Source organism: Bos grunniens, chromosome 3 (genome assembly GCF_055505025.1).
Source record: "Bos grunniens cultivar Pamir isolate PY7600 chromosome 3, Bosgru_T2T1.0, whole genome shotgun sequence".
Taxonomy (NCBI): domain Eukaryota; kingdom Metazoa; phylum Chordata; class Mammalia; order Artiodactyla; family Bovidae; genus Bos; species Bos grunniens.
This window is the reverse complement of record NC_141167.1, coordinates 9,174,570-9,195,480: the sequence shown is the minus strand read 5'-3', so window position 1 is coordinate 9,195,480 and position 20,911 is coordinate 9,174,570. Positions and strand designations below refer to the sequence as shown.

At 46.7% G+C, this 20,911-nt stretch overlaps 1 protein-coding gene across 2 annotated transcripts in view; it reads left to right on the top strand.

Annotated features, from left to right (window-relative positions):
- The window catches only part of CSMD2 (CUB and Sushi multiple domains 2), a 693,739-nt gene that overhangs the window by 585,810 nt on the left and 87,018 nt on the right, over positions 1-20,911 (top strand). For both annotated transcript variants that reach the window (XM_086378081.1, XM_086378078.1), the window contains exons 41-44: positions 1,482-1,691; positions 7,311-7,499; positions 11,984-12,161; positions 13,188-13,333. In XM_086378081.1, the coding sequence (XP_086234207.1) occupies positions 1,482-1,691; positions 7,311-7,499; positions 11,984-12,161; positions 13,188-13,333 (723 nt within the window). The remainder of the gene's footprint in view (positions 1-1,481; positions 1,692-7,310; positions 7,500-11,983; positions 12,162-13,187; positions 13,334-20,911) is intronic.

Sequence of the window (20,911 nt, the reverse complement as noted above, 5' to 3'; positions counted from 1 at the left end):
CCTGTGTGGGGATGACACAGGGGAGGTAGACTGCAAAGTGAAGCTTCCGCGGATACGTACAGAGGTGCTCCGTGTAAAGTCATCTGTAATTTGGAAAATATCTACATGTTAATAGAAGAGTGAATAGTGTGGTTGGGTAATTCATTAAATGGAATTAATTAATATAGTAGTTAAAAATCAATGAACTGTATCTTTGCATTGACAAGGTAAGACCTTGAAAAACACATGCTGAATTTAAGCTTGCAAAACTATATATATAATACAATAATAAATGCAGATGTTTAAAACAAATCAGATATACGTTTAGGAATCTAAACACATGACCTGGAAGGATATCTTCTGAATTCAAGAGAGTGACTGCCTCTGTAGAGAGAAGAGCAGTGGGAGAGGGCAGGAGATATGAAGGGTCTTCAACAGTATATGTCAAGTCTTTATTTAAGTAATCAGATGCCAAAAGTTCACTCCCATGTGCTTATTCTAAGCAAATTAGAAGGTATAAATGAGAAAACTATAAAAATTCCGATGCATCTGTAGTCCCACCATGCAGAAATCATCACTCACAGCTTAGACCTCACCATCATGAAGACAAGGGCCCTGTAAAGACCTGTTCCTCCCTGTGTAATGCTCACCTAGCACAGCCCCGATGCATGGCAAATGCTCAATAAATGTTGTTAGTGAGTCAGTGAATAGTCTTCTAGTTTTTTAATACAAAAGTTTGAATTGTATGCTGCACACTACTTTGCAGTCAGATTTTTACAGTTAACGTTGCAGACATTTTCCTATGCTCAGAAATATGTTTTTTCAATATCGTTTTTAATAGTAATCTAATTTTGAGAAATCTTATCAATCAATTGATGTCAATAGTCCCACACTTATTCTTCAAAGAATGTATTTATATGTAAGTTAAAATCCTAATGAAATCCATTTAACCTGTTGCGTTGTTAGATCTTGATTAATCTAATAAGACCCCAAAGTATAAACTCCACTTGGCATCTTAATACAACCAATGGGATGTTGTAGTCTTCTAATTTCTGAATTATTGTAAGTGTTCTAGAAAATACTAGTATTGAAGGTCATGTCTTTTGATCGAGTGTGGTTATGTTTAAGTGGTGGTATTTTTCAGTTAAAACATTATTTTATCAAAGCTGCCCTTATACTGATACTAGACATATGAATCCCAAATTAAGTCAGGTGTTGACCCTGAACTTCATTTTCCATGAAATAAAATAGAGTGGGGATGGAGCTCTGATAAGACTGATGCCTTTCATTTTGAATGAATAATACACTTTTAAGTTCAGTCCTGCCTGAAGATAAGAGACTGGGCTGACCAGTGACTCCCCATGTGTGTTCTGGGACCCCTAACTGGGTGGGTAGTCCGTGGTGGGGACACATGGGCTCTGGCAGGTGATGCTCTCAGGAGTCAGCACGTCAGAAGCAAGACTCTATTGCTTGGGCACTGTCTGCCTTTGTTTTGCTCCCAGGAGCTCACATCCAGTTCCTGAACTTCTCCACCGAGCCCAACCACGACTTCATAGAAATCCGGAACGGCCCCTACGAAACCAGCCGCATGATGGGCAGATTCAGCGGGAGTGAGCTTCCCAGCGCCCTGCTCTCCACGTCACACGAGACCACCGTCTATTTCCACAGCGACCACTCCCAGAACCGGCCGGGATTCAAGCTGGAGTATCAGGGTGAGGACAGGAAGGATCCATCCATCCCTGCCTCTTAACCCACCATCACCTATCTTCCCAGCCTCCCACGTAGGGGAGGAGGGGACCCAGCAAAGGCCAAGGAGTGGAAGGCAGGCCTGACCGCTGTGACATGTCTCTCTGGCCCCGCAGAGGCTATCAAACCCCCTGGACAAGAGCTTCCCAGGGCAGCAGCACAAAGCGCCGTCTCGGCTCCAGACCCAACAGTCAGCAGCTTCCTCAGAGCAAGTGACCCATCAGTTCCCCCTCAAACATCCAGCCACCCCCTACCCCCTGCCCCAGGGCCTCCAAAGGCTCACTTCCTCCCTGGGGGCCTGCCCTGTGTGTCAGTTACGCCCCGCAAAGCTCGTCCTGTGATGCGGTGGAGGTTTCCAGTAACGATTCTGGTAACAGTCCTGGAGCACCCGCTGAGCCTTCACACGGAGACAGGAGCAGGACCCTTTCCTCCCGCTGAGGGCTGCCCTGTGTGATGCTGGACTCCCCGCAGCTCCCCCGTCCTCAGCTGGAGTCCCGTGATTGGCCCACTCCTCCTGGATCGAGCCCCATCTGCCCCAGCTCAGACTTCTCCTGTGCCTGTGTAGCTGTGCCCACCTGGGCAGCTGTACCCCAGGGCCCTGGGGCAGCCCAACATCTCCCTCCTGGGACACCTCAGGAGAAGGAGCTGGGCCCTTCACACCAAGGGAGGAGCAGGGAGAAGCCCCAGCCTCTTTCCTAGTAAATGCCACTTCATTGGCGGTAATGCAGCTGCGCACCCAGAGGGCTGTGGATGGGCTCCTGGCAACGGTCAGCCTTACCTGGGCGAGCCTGTGCCTAAGAAGGGTACACAGCCTCGGTGGGCAGTGAGGCCTGTCCAGTGGTCACCATACATCCCAAGGCCACAGTCTATCCCAGGAGAGACTCAGGCCCAGATGCGAGGTCGGGTGCCTCTCTAGGACAGACACACACCTCTCAGGCTTTGCGTGTATTGGTGCCCTAGGTCTGCTCTGTCAGCATACCGCAGACTGCTGGCTTGAAGAGCAGAGTTGCTCTCTCACAGTCTTGGAGCCTGGAATCCCTGAGATTGGGGGTGGGCAGGGCTGGCTCCTTCCAAGGGCTGCAAGGAGGAACATGTTCCCTGCTTTCCCCCAGCTTCTGGCGGTTTGCTGATCGTCGGCATTTCTTGGCTTGTGGAACGATCACCCCCACCTCTGGCTTCATCTTCACGTGGCGTTCTGCCTGTCGGTCTGAGGTCATTAGGGTGGGCCCTAATCCAATATCACTGGTGTTCTTGTCAAAACGGGAAATGTGGAGACGGTAAAGACTCTGCCTGCAAAGCAGAAGACCTGGGTTCCATCCCTGGGTTTGGGAAGATGCCCTGGAGAAGGGAATGGCTACCCACTCCAGTATTCTTTCCTGGAGAATTCATGGACAGAGGAGCCTGGCAGAGTAGTCCATGGGGTCTCAAAGAGTCAGACACGACTAAGACTACCTAACTAAAGACCTCATTTTAATTTAGGTAAAGGTAGGTGAAGATCCTGTCTCCAAATATCACGTTCTGAGGAGGCGGGGAAGGGCAGGGGGTTAGAACTTCTACATGAATTTGAGGCGAACACAGTTGGGCCCAAGGGCTCTCCCTGAGCTCCTCGTCTGGGATGAATGCAGGGTCTGATGACGTTGTGGTGGGGACAGTGCTCTGGGGCCTTCCCATGCACTGGCTTCACCCCTGTGACGGGCACAGCCCTGTCCAGCTCAGGTGGTGAGAGCAGACATGCTCCCTGCGTTCCTGTGTGTTAAGCCCACTTTGTCCTTGTCAGAGCTGCCCCCTCTGAGTCCTGCAGACTCCTCAGACGCCCCACTTCCTTGTAGAAGTAGTAGTTGGGAGCCCTGACCACAGCCCCTCCCAGACTCACCAAGCCTTCTCTGAGGAACTTCACCTGAGGTTCACAGGCTCCTCCCTGAGGCTTCCAGACATGAGCCAGCACTCTGGAGCCCCCATGGAGCCCTGATCTCAGCCCCTCCCAGACTCACCAAGCCTTCTCCTCTGAGAAGCTTCACCTGAGGCTCACGGGCTCCTCCCTGAGGCTTCCAGACATGAGCCAGCACTCTGCATTAACGTCACTCGCACTGAGGCTCCACGTGTTCGGAGGCTGGATTCTCTGAGGAACCTGAGGCGGGAGCGAAGGGTGGAAACAGGAAGGAGGGGTCCCAAGCTCACCTTCAGAGGACCAACACCTTGACCTGAGTTGCCCCAAGTGTATGAGAGCCCCAGCAATGCCCACTCTGCGGTGGGCCAGCTCCCCCACCAGGACTTGCCCAGATGTTCCCCTTGGGTCACAGGCCCGGCTGCTTCCTCAGCGCCTGCCCGCTGCCACAGTCCAGACAGGGCTTGTGGAGCCACCCTTGGTGTCAGGGTGGCTGCCCCCACCTCAGACGTGACCTCTGAAACTTCCACTATGGCTTCTCCATGATGGCCCATCCTCCGGACTAGGTTATCTCCAGTGCCGGCGGCCCAGCTGCTTCCACTGAGGCCCCTGCCGTGTGTCAGGCCCAGATAATTCTCCCTGCCCCCTAGGCCCATGTTCTTGGCCCCGTGGAATTTCACCCGACCCCTCGCCCTAGGTTTTTCTTTTATGAAAAGACCTACATCACCACTCAGGCCATTTGTATCCAGCAGTCCCAGCTGTTTGTGGTCCCCAGACTTTCTCTGGAAGAAATATAACTCCTTACTTTTCCTCAAAATCCCTCCTGTTAGACACTCTGAACTTCCTAACCTGGAGTTTTCTTTTCTCTTCTTCAGGTAAATATCCTCGTAATGTTTTTAGTAGCAGCATAAGCTACTCCTGCCAGGTCTCCTAGCCTGATAGGCTTACTATATTCCATTAAAATTTCTCAGGAGATTGTGTTTCTAAGAACATAGCAAAATGACCTTGTTCCAAAATGTTAGGCCTCATCATTACTGATTTTTTAAATATGTCTCTTTGTTTGAAACTGCGTCTGCTCCCATTGTAGCGTCCACTGCTCCTCTCTGCGTGGAACCCTTTTCTGGGGAAGTTAATGACTCCACTCCTCAGGGGTCCTGTCTTCCCTCAAGGCCCAACCTCTCCCTCTGAAGCTTCCTCTGGTGGAACAAACTCTGAGACTCCTCTCCCTGTGAAAGCGGTCCCGAGTCGTCACTTCAATGTCTCTTTGTGAAAAGCCAGCTCCTTCCCCTGGAAACGATTCCTGTGAGAGGGACCCAGCCACTCTTCTCCAGGCTGCTCGTGACTTCTCACCAGCCCTCAGTCTTCAGGCTCGCCCACATTGTTGGGTCCCTTTCTTCCTACTGAGACTTCTCTTTAAAGGCCCCACTCATCCTTCAGTCACCTCCCTACAGGCTCCTCACTTCTACTAAGACTGCTGCTGCTGCTGCTGCTAAGTCACTTCAGTCGTGTCCAACTCTATGCGACCCCGTAGACGGCAGCCCACCAGGCTCCCCCGCCCCTGAGATTCTCCAGGCAAGAACACTGGAGTGGGTTGCCATTTCCTTCTCCAATGCGTGAAAGTGAAAAGTGAAAGTGAAGTCACTCAGTCGTGTCCGACTCTTAGCGACCTCATGGACTGCAGCCCACCAGGCTCATCCGTCCATGGGATTTTCCAGGCAAGAGTACTGGAGTAGGGTGCCTTAGTAGAAGTCTCTACTAAGACTTCATTTGCTAAATTGCCCAAACCTGTTGCTGCTGACAGAGCCACGCCCCTTTGGCTGCCCAGCCCACCCAGTCTCTCTAGGACTGCTCGATTTTTCAACACACCCAACTACCTTGATGATTTCTTCTTTAAAAAAAAAATTTGCTTATTTTTTAAATTTTTATTTGTTTATTTTTGGTTGCAATGGGTCTTTGTTGCTTTGCGTGGGCTTTCTCTAGTTGCATCGAGTGGGGGCTACTCTTCATTTCAGTGTGCGGGCTTCTCATTGCAGTGGCTTCTCTGTTGCAGAGCACGGGCTTGAGGGCACGGAGGTTGAGTAGTTGTGGTGTGCGGGCTCAGTGGCTGCGGTGCACAGGTTGAGTTGCCTCCCCAGGATGTGCATTCTTCCTGGACCAGGGATCAAACCCATGTCACCTGCATTGGCAGGAGGATTCTCAACCACTGGACCCCCAGGGAAGTCCTGCCTTGATGATTTCCCAGTGAAATCTGCCCAGTTCTGCCCACAGAGACCTCCATGCGTGGCACTGAGAGGAAACACATCACACGGAGGGAGTGCTTCGTGATCACCATTCTTTGCACTGTTATTTCGAGTGATGAGGTACCGACTTGCATCGAGCATTCACTGATCTCAACCACTCCCCCTGAGAATTTCCACTGTAGGAACGCTCCCTCTGCTGATTTCCTGCTGAGTGGGTCTAATTACTGTCCTGTGGATCCGATTATTAATAATTGAGGGCTCTGGCTCTCTGACGTGTGCTCAGCAAATCCCTCAGTGACTTCTCCCTGTTGGCTCAGCTGCTCCCATTAAGGCTTCTCCTTTCAAGGCAGGCACACCCATTCTCAGGGAAGCAACTTTCTTGTTCTTTGGAGGGACTCCCGTGTACGAAAATCACACATTCCTATTATTTTATTAAGTTTTTTATTTTTGATGTGGACCATTTTTAAAGTCTCTTGTTGAATGTGTCATAACATTGCTTCTGTCCTGCGTTTTTTTTATTTGTTTGTTTGTTTGCTTTTTGTTTGTTTTTGGCCACGAGGCATGTAGGATCCCAACTGCCTGACCAGGGATTGAATCCACACGCCCTGCGTTGGAAGGCAGACTATTAACCACTGGACCACCCAGGGTGTCCCCACACATTCCTTCTAACCCAGCTGTTCCCTCGGAAAAGTTTCTCTCCTTGCCACACTGGGCTTACTCCCGTGTTTCTTCCTTCTTGAGAGGTTCTAATTGCTCAGAGTCAGAAGGACCTCACTCAAGTGCTCACCTGACTGCTTCCTGTGTTTGTGATCTTGGTGGTTATTGGGATTGAATGAAAGAAGCAACAGAAAAGAGCCGAAGTCAATGCTGAGCCCCAACGAGGTGCTCAAAGAATAATGGTTCAATCTAACCTTGTCTTCCGTGGGCCGCCCTTTCCCATGAAAGCAGCGATAACAGACAGCATGTTTACTGCATTCTTACCACGTGCCAGGACCGTGCAAAGGGCTGTGTGCGTGTATCATCCTATCAGAGTCTCACAATAACTGTTTTCTAAGTAAGTAAACAAAGGCATAGGGAACTGAAATCACTTGGCCAGAGCCAATAGCTAGAAAATGACAAAAGCCCTTCTGAGTCCATGCCTTGGTTCTCCAGCTCTCTGCTACCTCCCTGTGTGTACATGTGCTCAGTGGTATCTGACTCTTTGCAACCCTGTGGACGGTATCCTTCCAGGCTCCTCTGTCCATGGAATATTCCAGGCAAGAATACTGGAGTTGGTTGCCATTTCCTATTCCAGGACATCTTCCCAACTCAGGGATAAGAACTCCCGTCTCTTCTGTCTCCTGCACTGGCAGGCAGATTCTTTATCACTAGTGCCACCTGCCAGTTCCCTGGCACACCTGGGTGAGGAGAAAATGCCCAGAGAGAGTAAAAAAAAAACCTTCTCTCTTATTCTTTCCCAGCGTATGAACTTCAAGAATGTCCAGACCCAGAGCCCTTTGCCAACGGCATTGTTCGGGGAGCTGGCTACAATGTTGGACAGTCAGTGACCTTCGAATGCCTCCCAGGGTATCAACTGATGGGCCACCCTGTCCTCACATGTCAACATGGCACCAACCGGAACTGGGACCATCCCCTGCCCAGGTGTGAAGGTATGTTCCTCAGTTAGTCCTGGTGATTCTTTTTCAGGACAGGGTTCACGCACGTGCCTGCTCCGTGGGATCACCCATGCTAGGAGATCCTAGCAAACATTGTCCATCATGTTTTCATATGGACTGGACTGAGCCTATCCAGACTGGGCGCAGAGCTCTGGGCCAACACTAGGGAGGACCTGGAGGAGACACAGGTCAAAGCCAAAGGAATACATTCTCAGCCCTTGGGAACAGCCAACCTCATGGGCCAGATGTCCCAGTCAGAAGCAAAGACACTGATATGCTGAGAGGTAGAGGGTCAATCATGGTGCTTTCCTAAAGGGAGAAGAGAAGAAAGCATCTTTCTAGAAAAGTTTTGTTCCTCTCTTCATACCCCCCCAACTTATTCCCCTTCTCCTACATGAACCTAGAGACATCTGAGTTGAGGATATCAGAGAGCTACAGGGGATACTTTCCTGGGCCTTCATTAACCAGAATCAGGGTGGAGGAGGACCAGGAGCTCATGCTGTCCCTATCCATGTCTACACATCTCCGTTCAATTTTCCCTTCCTTTTCCTTGAGGAGAAGCTGGAATTTGTCTTGAAAGGGCAAGGTTTAGCAGGAGGACAGTATGATTCAGGAGAAAGTGCCCCAGCTCTGGAATCAGATCACCCTAGGCTTTCTCTCTGAACTGCTTCACCTCTCTGACCTCCAGTTTCTTCCTTGGTATGATGGGGCTTCTCTTCGTAAGAGCTGAGAGGATTCCAAGATGGCGTGTGTAAAGTGCCCAGCACGGTAACTGATTCAAAATCCACAAGTTGGAAAAGTATTAACTCTCCATAGATAAAGACACCTTGCTTGCACAACTGATCTATTCTGGTGTTAGAATATAAGGTCGTAATCTCTAAAACTATTAAATTCCCAGTTAGATTTTCAAATTTTCAAAATCATACCCGTGCATAATCAGTCTACCATTCTGGAATTGTTGGCTGGCCACCCTCTCTATGACAAGCTTCGTTGTGGACTTTTGTTTCCTTTTTGCTCCTTTTTATGGTGTCACAGGAGATGGAAGAGCAGTGTTTCCCCCATCAGACATCTTTAGCCGTGAACCCTTCTTCCTCCTAAGACAGTGCTTCCCTTAGCTTAGACGAGGACATCATTTTCTCTCGCATTTCCAATTACCTTTCTGCCTGTGCCAACTTTTTTGGTCATCTTTTTCTTTGTCCCTTAAGTGTTTTTGTTCTTTGAAGTTATTTCCCACACTCTCTTCGCTTCTTTCCCTCACATCTCCAAATGCTCTCTGTGTCTGCAACCTTTATCTCTTTGCCAATTCTTCACCTGTACATCCAACTCCTCACTAAATATCTTCACTTATCCAGAAGCACCTAAATCCTAATGTGTTTAAAGTGGAAGCCATCCTCTTTCTGCCATTACGTTGAAATCCTCACTAGAGTGAAAGGCCCCTCTCGTCCCCTGGTTACTTGGTACTCAGTTTGGGCAGCCTGCCTCTCACCTATCCTGTCTAGTCATTGAGTCTTGCTAATTCTACATCCTAATTGCCCTTCAAATACATCCACCTGTCTGTATGCATTGCTTCCACCCTAATCCAGGTCACTTAGATGAGGCCTGTCACTGGCTCCCAGCCTTCAGTCTTGTGTTCCTCAGTCCACTTTTCACAGTGTGGGGAGGGTGGTGAGCCTTTGAAACCATTCATGTACAGTGGCAAACTTTCAAAGATGCAAAAGTACATCTAGTTCCAGCAAGGAACCAGAACCTGTGCCATCACCAGCCGGCATGAGTGACGTTGCAGCTTGCCCTCCGTCTCCTATGGCCGACGCTCGTTCAGCTCCACCGTCTCCCACCTCCTCCCTTCCTTCCTCCCGTCAGTAATTCTTCTTGCCTGTTCACTCAACACCAGCCCCTGTATGCCAGCTGTTGTACTGTACTCTTTTACTTTTCAAGATACTCTAGTATCTTGTTTTCTTTATTTTTTGTATTTGTTTGTTTTTAATGTATTAGAGTATTATGTGTGAAAAGTATTATAAACCTATTACAGAACAGTGCAGTCAGAGCAGTGCAATATAGCCGATTGTGTTAGTTGGGTACCTGGGCTAACTTTGTTGGACTTACGAACAAATTGGACTTACAAATGCCCTCTCTGAATGGAACTCATCCATATGTAGGGGACTTACTGTACTCTAGACACGGCCCTGCTGAGAAGCTAGCAAGCTGTTCCCACCTCGCTTGGGGTAACTGTCCAGCCCCCTGGAGCTAGCGCACACTATGCCTCAGGACCTGGACCCCGCTGACCTCCCCGTGTTCTCCACTCTCACAGTTCGCTCCAGCTCAGCTGAAATGCTTTCCATTTTTGCCCCTCTTGCCCCTGGTTCTGAGCGCATGCTGGTCCCTCCTCGTAGAACGTTGCTCTTCTCTCCTGCCTTACCTGTATAGCCCTTGTCCTCCCTCAGGTCTGAGTCTAAAAGTGAATTCTGCCAGGACTTCCTCCCCCTCCCCAGGACCAGATAAGGAGCTCCCCTGCAAATGTTCCCTCGACACTCCATGTTGACAGCACGGTCCACCCTAGGCGGGAGACACCGGTACGCTCAACCGTGTCCCGGGAGATTGTGATGCCACAGATCAGAATCACATGCCGTGGCATCCTTGCTGTCCTTTGCTCCCCCTGGCTGCATCTGGCAGCGAGTGGTGGTTTGGTCCATGGAGGAGGGATGGCGTGCCCATGCGCACCACTTTCAGGATGTGCTCACATTCGCCGGAGCCCAGAGCCCTGGCCTTTGCTTGGAGGTGTTGGGATGCTTTCTTCTCAGGTCAGTCTGCCCCCATCCACGAGTCTGACTGATGACCCATACCAGCCAATACGCTCATTGTTCTGGACCAGGGGGATTTTGCCCAGAATCTCTCATTTTCCTCCACAGTGACCAAGTCCAAATAGCATGGAGAATTCCAGGACTCTTTAAGTGCTTGTGTGTGTGCTTAGTCACTCAGTCCTGTCCAACTCTTTGCAACCCTGTGGACTTCAGCCCACCAGGCTCCTCTGTCCATGGGGATTCTCCAGGCAAGAGTACTGGAATGGGTTGCCATGCCCTCCTCCAAGGGATCTTCCCAACCCAGGGATCGAGCCCAGGTCTCCCACATTGCAGGCAGAGTCTTTACCATCTGAGACACCAGGGAAGCTCAACCTAAAGCCTAGATCAGACTGAGTGTAAGAGTGGGTGTTGCTGTGGGGAGATAGGAAGATGGGGAGAGGGGCATGTCTGTGTAGCAGATGCCCTCTCTGTGAGCTCACACTGGCTGAGCATCTTATATGCATGAGTTCATCTGATGATCAACCACTATCCTAGGAGGAGGGGGTCTTAGTCCTGTTTTATAGGTGAAGATAGAGAGACTACCCTACTAATCTGAAGCTATCTAGTCAAGTTAATGGTTGAGCCATGATTCGAATCCAACCTTAGCCTCACTATAAAAATCTGCAATTGCTTTTTTAATAGTTATTTATTTTGACTGTGCTGGGTCTCTGTTGCTGTGTACGGGCTTTCTCTAGCTGTGGTGAGCAGGGACGAGTCTCTAGTTGTGTGTTCACCCTTCTAATTGGGTGACTTCTCCTGTTGTGGAGCACAGGCTCTAGACCACAGACTTCAGTAGATACGGCATGCGGGCTTAGTTGCCCCATGGCATGTGGGATCTTAATTCCCCCACCAGGGATCGAACTTGTGTTCCCTGCATTGGAAGGCAGATTTTTAACCACTGGCCACCAGGAAAGTCCCAAGAATCCACAACTCTTAAGTCAAGGTCAAAGTACCAATCCAAGAATCTTAGAATACTGTTACTGCTAAGTCAGTTCAGTCGTGTCCGACTCTGTGAGACCCCATAGACGGCAGCCCATCAAGCTCCTCCATCCCTGGGATTCTCTAGGCAAGAACACTGGAATGGGTTGCCATTTCCTTCTCCAATGCATGAGAGTGAAAAGTGAAAGTGAAGTTGCTCAGTCGTGTCTGACTCTTCGAGACCCCATGGACTGCAGCCTACCAGGCTCCTCCGTCCATGAGATTTTCCAGGCAAGAGTACTGGAGTTGGGTGCCATTGCCTTCTCCGGAATCCTAGAATAATAAGATAAAAAGATACCATCATAATTTTCTACCCCTTCCCAGTAAATATAGTGAAACCCTGACTAGCATTCCTAGGAAAGGAGAGGTGGTAGCTTTGGTGTGTTCTTCCTCCTGGACAGGTCTCTTTAATGAGAAAGAGAAAAGAGGGTTTGAGGCTGAGACAGGCCCACAGAGGCACCTGTGCTGAAGATCGGGGGCCTCTCAGGATGTGACATGTTGGGAACAGCAGGAAAAGCCAGGCCCAGCCATCCTCAGCCCGGCCTTGTCTTCCCATCCCACCCAGCCTCCTGGAGCAGGACAGTTCGTGCTTTGGGAAATCACCTGAATTCTCACGGGGGAGGTGATCTGAGCACTCCTGTGTTTGTGTCCTCTCCCTGGCAGTCCCCTGCGGCAGCAACATCACCTCCTTCAATGGCACTGTGTACTCCCCGGGCTTCCCCAGTCCCTACTCCAGCTCCCAGGACTGCATCTGGCTGATCACCGTCCCCATTGGTCATGGCGTCCGCCTCAACCTCAGCCTGCTGCAGACAGAGCCCTCTGGAGACTTCATCACCGTCTGGTAGGGCCAGCTGCCGTGTCGGCAGGGAAAGGGGCTTGAGCTGGGCTCTCAGCTGGGTCACCCATCTGTTAGTCCAGAAAACCAAGGGCTGGATAGTTTTAATGGCTGTCAGCCTCCTGGGTCTCAAGCATAGTGGCCTAAGAACTCAGCTTCCATCAGCCCTTTTGACTCCTCGATGGGAAAGGACTAGCGGGGCAGTGTGTTCCCCACCTGGCATTCTGCTGGGGGTCAGTCAAAATACCAATGGGTGTGGGAATCTGGATCCATGAGCAGACTTTTCTCAGTGTTTCCAGAGTCCAAACCAAAATTCTGCGTTTACTGGATAAGCTACCCAGACTAAGGGAAGAGCTGTGCAGTGGACTTTTACGAAGTCCCACTGGCATCTCATGCTGAGCCAATGCTGACCACAGAAGTGTCTGCAGTGATGGAGACGTTCCGTATCTGTGCGGTCCGATATCATAGCCCCTCTCTACATGTGGCCCTCGAGCGCTCGAATGTGACTAGAGTGACTGAGGAGCTGATTTTTTAAATTGATTAAATTCTAAATAATTTAAATGGAAATAGTCACGTGTAGCCTAGTGGTTACCAAGTTGGACGGCTCAGCTCTGAGTTATACAGTTAGAGTTTCTTGTGTTAATTTTAAAATGAGAATGTGAATTACTAGTTGATTAGTACAGTTTCCTCGACAGTTTTTTCCAAACCTCTGAATCTCTGAACAAAGATATCTTTTTAAAATTCCTTTGTTTAGAGCTTCTGGGAATCAGCAGGAGATAGTAGCATTCTGTTCTCAGAATTCCCAGAGCTGGATAACTGTCACCTGACTGCCCTGAATGGATTTTTCACTGAGTTTCCAGACAATGGCTGAGATCAGATGGAAGGGACTAGATAAAATTCCAGGGAAGAAATCCTTGGGCCCAGGAAGGCAACATGGGTGTGTCTCTTTGCTCACTGAAGGCCACTGATGCACCAGTTAGAACAGGCAGGCATGGTGACGCATGACATGCAGGATCTTCTATCCTCTTGCAGGGATGGGCCACAGAAGACAGCCCCACAGCTTGGAGCCTTCAGCCGGAGCTTTGCCAAGAAGACAATGTACAGCTCATCCAACCAGGTCCTGCTCCAGTTCCACCACGAGTCAGCCATGGGCGGGATCTTCGCCATAGCTTTCTCTGGTCAGTATGAAAGCCTGGTCCAGGAAGGACGAGAGGGCCAGACTTTTCAGTCCAGGCTGGGCTTGCCTCCTGGCTCCTGCATTTGCCAGTTTGGGGTCTGGGGACGAGTGACATAGCTTCTCCATCTCAGTGTCCTGAGAAGATACAAAGTGTTAGTCGCTCAGTCGTTTCTGACTCTTTGCTTTCATAGACTGTAGCCCGCCAGGCTCCTCTGTCCATGGTATTCTCCAGGCAAGAATACTGGAGTGGGTAGCCATTCCCTTCTCCCAGGGAAATCTTCCCAACCCAGGGACTGAATCCAGGTCTCCTGCATTGCAGGCAGATTCTTTACCGTCTGAGCCACCAGGAAAGCCTTCAGTGTCCTCAGGGTTATGAGAATTCAGCTGTAGCGATGTGAGAGCTCCCAGCACAGGGCTCCATAAATGTGAGTTTTCCTTCACTGCCACACTGGTAGGGTGGAGAAGCCCACAAGGCTGATCCTTGGTGCCAAGTTCAAGTTCAGAGGCAGCAGGGTGAGTCTTCTTATTCATCTTTCACATATCAGCTCCCTGGTTGTTTTATCCATTTACCTGTGCCCCACCTCATCCCTCAGCACATTCTAGAGAATGGTCCCACTCCAAAGGTGTCTAGAGCCTCTGTTGACCCCACAGGAAGTACTGTGCACAAAGGAACTTGGGGAAAATTCAAGAACAGGAGCATGAACAATGCAAGGTGTGTCTGTCCTTACCAACAACCTATTTTCTCATAAAAGTCCAAGATTATGGTCCCAGGTATTTCCTCATTTTTATTACAGTGGACACAGCTTAGGAAAACTTATAGAAAGTTCTCCATGGGCTTGTGCCCAGCCAAGAAATAAGCCCCCATGTTTATGATTTGCAGAACGTTACATCTATATGAACTGAAATCAGGAAGGCTTGACTTTATTCCTGGCTCCACCTCAGGCCAAGTGTCTGACCTGTGTAGGTCTCTCCCTAGCTCAGTTTCTTCACCTGCAGCACAAAGGGCTTGGAGTTCATGACCTCTAAGGATCCTGTGAGTTAGTAAGGCAGCTATTATTACCCCCACTTTATAAATGAGGAAATGAGGGCCAAGGAAGGCAGGAGGGCTTGCCCAGAACCACACGGCTAGAACTGGGAGGAGAACCCAGCCCTTGCAGCTCTGCGCTGGCTGTTGGGGTGAGACCACGTGGTGCTAACACCTCACACATGTATTTATCGAAATTTGAATGCATTCAGCCCCAAGTCCTCGGGAGAGGCAGTGATATTGAGGCAGAAAGAGACTGAAACAACACTGTTGAGAGCACGGGCGGCTCCAGTCACCGTTCCCAGGAGTGCTGGCCCAGGTGAGCGTGACATGGTGATGAGACCCTGCCCTCGCTCTGCCTTCATACCCACACCCCTCTGGTTGGGCACACCTCTCACCCGATGAACAGAACCTAAGGTTTTTGTTTTTGTTTTGTTTTTGTCTTAGTCTTCATTGCTGACTCAGTAGTTGTGATGAACAGTTGCTCCTCGGCATGTGGGATCTTCCCAGACCACAGATTGAACCCATGTCCCCTACATTGACAGGTGGATTCTTAACCACGAGACCACCAGGGAAGCCCCAGGACCCTAGTTTTGAAGGCTCTGTTATTTTGACTCTATAGGACTGGCCCACAGACTGACAGAGTGTGGACTCCAGCATCGTAGACTTGGGTTCAAACCTATGCCATATATTAGCTGCGTGACCATGAGGCTGTCATTTGACTTTTCTGAGCCTCAACTTCATTACCCACAAGATGGCAATTATATCAGTGCCTAATCTCACAGAGTTAAATGAACTCATGCAGGGGAATGCTTAGCTCTAGGCAGAAAGTATTAAAGATACTCAATAATGTGTAATGTTTGGGGATAGACTTTTCTTCACTCAATATAATTCTGGAGATTAATCCAAGGTATCGCATGTAATAATTGTTGTTCAGTCACTAAGTTGTGTCCAATTCTATGACCCCATGGACTGTAGCATGCCAGGCTTCCCTATCCTTCATTATCTCTTGGAATTTACACAAATTCATGTCCATTGAGTCAGTGATGCTATCTAACCATCTCATGAGATGGTTACATGTAAGGACTTTGTGCCTTTTTATTGTTAAATTCCATTCACTGTTGACAATTTGATCTCTGGTGCAAATAGTTGACTCATTGGAAAAGACCCTGATGCTAGGAAAGATTGAAGGCAGAAGGAGAAGAGGGCAACAGAGGATGAGATAGTTGGATGGCATCAACAGTTCAATGGACATGGACTTGGGCAAACTCTAGGAGATGGTGAAGGACAGAGAAGCCTGGCGTGCTGCAGTCCATGGGGTCGCAGCACAACTTGGCAACTGAACAGCAACATCATTCTATGATTCTTGAGCCATATATAATTTTGGACAACACTTTTGAAATTTGAAAAATTATAGAAAAAGAGGACAGATTCATCGTTGCCATGGCTAAGGAGGGGTTCAGGATGGGAAGGAAGTAGATGTGTTTACTATAAAAGAGCGGCATGAGGGACCCTTACAGTGATGGAAATGTTCTGCATCTCGATGGTATCAGGGTCAATACCCCAGCTGTGATATTATACCATAGTTTTGCGAGATGTTTTCTATTAGGAATCACTGGGTAAACAATACATGAGATCTCTTTGTATTATTTCTTACAATTGCATGTGAATCTACAATGATCTCAAAAAATTCAATTAAGAAATAAAATTTGTGTAACTAAAGCAAAGTTACTCAACAAGTGGCAGTTTTAATAATCATCATCATCATTGTCATGATCATCATTATTATTGTATTTGGAGAGTAAAAGGATCTGTATGAAGTCACCTCCTCCTAAAGCCAGGTTTCTTATCCCTGCTCTTGTGTCTTAACCCCACCTGGTCCAGGCATAGGTGAAGGAGGCCCAGCACTGCCCTGGGCTGTCCTTGTTCCCGAGTTCTCCTGAGTAAGTCTGCCCAGGACATCTCTTGCTCCTCTGTGTGTCCTGGCCACTGTGCCCCTGATGCCCTCAGATGAGACATGAGACCCTCCAGTGCCAGCTCAGACCAAGGCCTCACGGGCCAGAGGAGCAGGCAAGGGCCTGGGTGAGAGGATCAACGCAGACCAGCAGGTTTGGGTGGGAGATACTGTTTGTAAGAGGCCGAGTGAACAAGAAGGCACCTTCCACCCACTCATTGGGTTTTTGATAAATTGTAGAATATTAGCAATTTGTAAAAAGTGTGTAACATACATGTGTGTATTTAAAGAAGAAAAATAAGATGAACACCCAGAGCTGAGCCTGCAAAAAAGACCACCAGTGCTCTTGAAGCCCCGTGCACCACCTCCAATATGCCCCCTGCCCAACCCCCCAGAGTTAATCAGGGTTATGAATTTTGCTAAATTTTCTGCTAATCTTTCATTGCTTTTCATGATGATTTTACTCCATAGGTGTATGTCTCCAAAAATACATATTGTTTCATTTAGCATGGTTTTTCTGTTATGTAAGTAGAACGGTTCAGTAAGTGTTCTTCTGTGACCTGCTTTTTTCATTCAAAATTAAGCTTTAGAAATTCATGCTGATGCATGTGACTAGATTAGTTTCACTTTTCAATGCTGTCTAGTATCTCATTGTGTGAAAATAGTGGTTTATCTAGTCTACTCTTAATAGGCATTTAAATTACTTTATTTCAAACAATATGAGCATTGTTGCACATTCCTTCCCATGAACAAGAATTTCTCTGGGGTACATGCCCATGTGGAATTGAGAGGTTGTAAGTATTCACATACTCAGTTTTACTGCTGCTGCTGCTGCTAAGTCGCTTCAGTCGTGTCCGACTCTGTGCGACCCCATAGACGGCAGCCCACCAGGCTCCCCCATCCCTGGGATTCTCCAGGCAAGAACACTGGAGTGGGTTGCCATTTCCTTCTCCAATGCATGAAAGTGAAAAGTGAAAGTGAAGTCGCTCAGTCATGTCCGACTCTTAATGACCCCATGGACTGCAGCCTACCAGGCTCCTCCGTCCATGGGATTTTCCAGGCAAGAGTACTGGAGTGGGATGCCATTGCCTTCTCCGACTCAGTTTTACTAGCTAAGGCCAAATCAGTCTCACAAAGTAGTTTTAACAGCTCCCACTCTTCCTCGTCATGGAGATAGAGCTGCTATAGCACTACATTCTTGCAGACACTGGGTTTTACTGGACTTTAAATTTTTGCCTACCTGGTGAATAGCATTTCACTTTTCTGTTGATGACGAGGGTAAGCGTTCTTTCTTATCATCGCTGACTGTGCATGCTTCCTGCTCTCTGAAATGTCTGTTCCCCATACAGTTTTCTTTCCCCAAGAAGAGAGGGAACAAACACGTTTAGACAAAATCTTTGTGATTTGTAATACATGCTATGAAAGAAACAGATAAGATAGCAAACAAAAGCATAGAGAATCTACTTCATATAGAATAATTGAGGGAAGCATGTCTTAAGAGGTGGTACTTGCGACAAGAACTAAAGAAAAGGAAGGAGCCAGACTTGCAAAGAGTAGAAATTGGGAATGGAGTAGGGGAAATAATGTTTGCCTTTTTATAGGCAAACCTTAGCCCTACATAAATTTCTTTTCATAGAAGAACCAAAAAGAAGAAAAGTACCTTAAGGAGACTTATGACAATATGCTACAGTATTTTCAAAAGTGACAAAATAGGATTTGAATTACAGAGAAAAATACCCTTAGAAACACACAGCTTGGGAAATAGAAGCAAATTTTAGAAAACATCTACTTCTAGCATAATAGTCTAGGTAATGTGGACTCCAAATAAGAGTCATCTGTCTGAAAGATTAATAGAAGGGGAAATCATACCCCACCTGTTAGGAGACAATGAGAAGAACCCGGCATTGCTTCCTTGTAAAGATGCACGACCTGAATCTAATCATGAGGAATCCGACCTAAACTGAGGGTAATGTGATACAGGTTACATACTAGAAGGTAGCTGGTGTGTCATTTTCAAACGTGTAAAAGTCAAGAAAGGTCAAAGCAAGACTTTAGAACTGTTATGGTCTAAAGGAGACTAAGAAATACGACAACAAAATGCAATGCATGTTTCTGAACTGGATGTGTTAGCTATTAAGGACTATATTGAGACAAGTGGTAGAAATTGAATGGAATGTAAGGATTAGATGGCAATGTATCAGTGTTAATTTCCTCCTTTGGTGCTTGTATTGTGATTGTGTGGGAGAATGTGCTTATTTATAGGAACTACACACTGAAATATTCTGTGGTTGTGGGATATCATGTTGGCAACTTAACTTTCAATTGGTTCATGGAGAAAGTTTTGTTACTATAATTCCAACTTCTCCTACACCTTTGTGATTGTTACAAATTAAAAGTTTTATTTATGAGGGGAGCCAGCTATAAAAAACAAAAGTTTTAAAGAAATGCAATTGCACACTTTAAATTGGCATATGAACCAGCAAAGAGCAGAATTGACGCTATAGAAAAACAATTCAGAGATGTGGCGGCCAAACCGGAAAAGCTCCGTATAAAGAGAAAAAAGGACGAGGACTTGAAAATGATAAAGGAGAAGATGGCAAATAAAGAGACCCAGCAGCCAAAGAACCAACATACTGATAAGAAGTATTTCTGAGGAGAAGAACCTGATGGATAGAATAGAAATAATAAAACTCTTCTGAGATTAAGGGAAAATCTGTGTATATAGGATAAAGAGTTCACTGTATACCAGGAGAAATCAAAACCAGCCTGGCAAGTTTTCCAGTTTATAAGGGTGAAGGGCAGAAGAAAGCTACTGGAACCCAGGCTGAGAAAACAAACTACAAGAAGCCAAAATCAACAATTCTCAGATTACGTGAAAATTCCAGAAATTTTCGATTCCAGAAAATGAAGGAGGGATTTTTAGACTTGTTCAAGAAAAAAAAAATTGTTGGGAGCTTCACATATGCAGCAAGAGATAGTCATTTGCAGATATCCAAGAACTTAAAATGAGATATCCAAGAGCTTAAAATGAGTGTCAACCAAAGTCTCAGTTTGAATTGTTAACTCGAGGAAGTAGCTACCCAACAAAGGATGAACAAATAACTCAATATAGAGATAACTATAAATAACTCTATAGAGAAATTGTATAAAAGAAAAGATAAAATGGGATGAATTGACTAATCACAGATTTAGCTCTAATAATAATTGAAAATATAGATTCAAAACAATCCAAATACAATTCATTCTTAGAAGTTTAAAAGTAATCATTTCATATTAACAAATGCCCAGATATTTTTAGAAGAGAGAGGAAAAATTAAATGTCTTCATCTTCCATGGTAGAGAAATCAATAGATATTATTCAATTATTGATTTTATAATTAGAAAAAGAAGGATTCCAAGTATATATTTTAGCCATCAATAAATTAAAACTCAACTACAGTACTTCCAAATTGCTAAAAGAAAAAAAATGAAGCAAAGCATAATTCACAGATAAAAAGAAGAAAACAAAGGCAGCTGTGTAGAAACAAAGCTATAGAAAACACAGAATAAGCACAAGTAAAACAAGTTCAACTATTATGACAAATACAAATTTATTAAAGCCCAACTCCCTATTAAAAACACAAAGACTCTTATATTAGGCTAAATATACTATAACTAGACTTTATAATAGGGTTTTCTGTACCAGGAATAAACTAAGACAATGTGACAGCTTTAAAATAAAAGCTGGGTGGTGATGTATTTTATAACCACAACAATAACAATCAAAGAAAAGGATTCAAAGCAAAAGCATTCAATAGAGAAAATGGATTCTTTCATAGTAAAGAATAATCTGTAATGATCCTTTAAAAATGATAATCCTATTGTGAAGGTTGCAGAGAGTGGCCCACTTAGTGGTGAGAAGTCTGAGAATACATACCAAAAGATGAACACAATGTGATTAGCCACAGTCAAGACATTTTCAGGTATCTACACAGCTCATAATGCTCTCCTTAACTTCCCCACTCACGTGGGCATCTGTCGGCTGTATTTGTACGTCGTGACTCCCCTCCACATGCGTCCCCAACCCCAGGAACAGGAACTGAAACTAAAGATGGGCACCTGCCCTGATTCCAGCAGAGATAAATCAGATGCTCTCTCTCGGGAACTCGAGATTGAACCTGAGAGATTCTGTTTCTTCCTGGACTTGTCTCCTGAAGAGGGAAGGTATAAATCCAAGTGCAGTGGATTGCCTGTCTTCTATCGTCCATAGAGACTGAGAAATAGAGAAGTCCTACGTACAGAAGAACCACTGAGACAGACACATAGGAAAGTTTCCTGGATTCCTGGTGGCCCTACAGTTGCTTGTCCTCTGCCTTTATGAAGTCTGGGTACAAAGCCACCCTTGGGTTCACTTTTCTCTTGAGAAGCTTCTTCTACCCTCAGCTGATTTGTGTTACTTACACCCAGGGTTCCTAATTAACAATTATCCAGGACCCACCAATCCTAGTTCAGAGAATTGTGCAAAAATTTGTGTATAAAGATATTCCTTGAAGTGCTATTTGTAACAGGTAAATTAGAAACAATCCAAATGTGAAATAATAGGAGATTGGGTATACAGATTG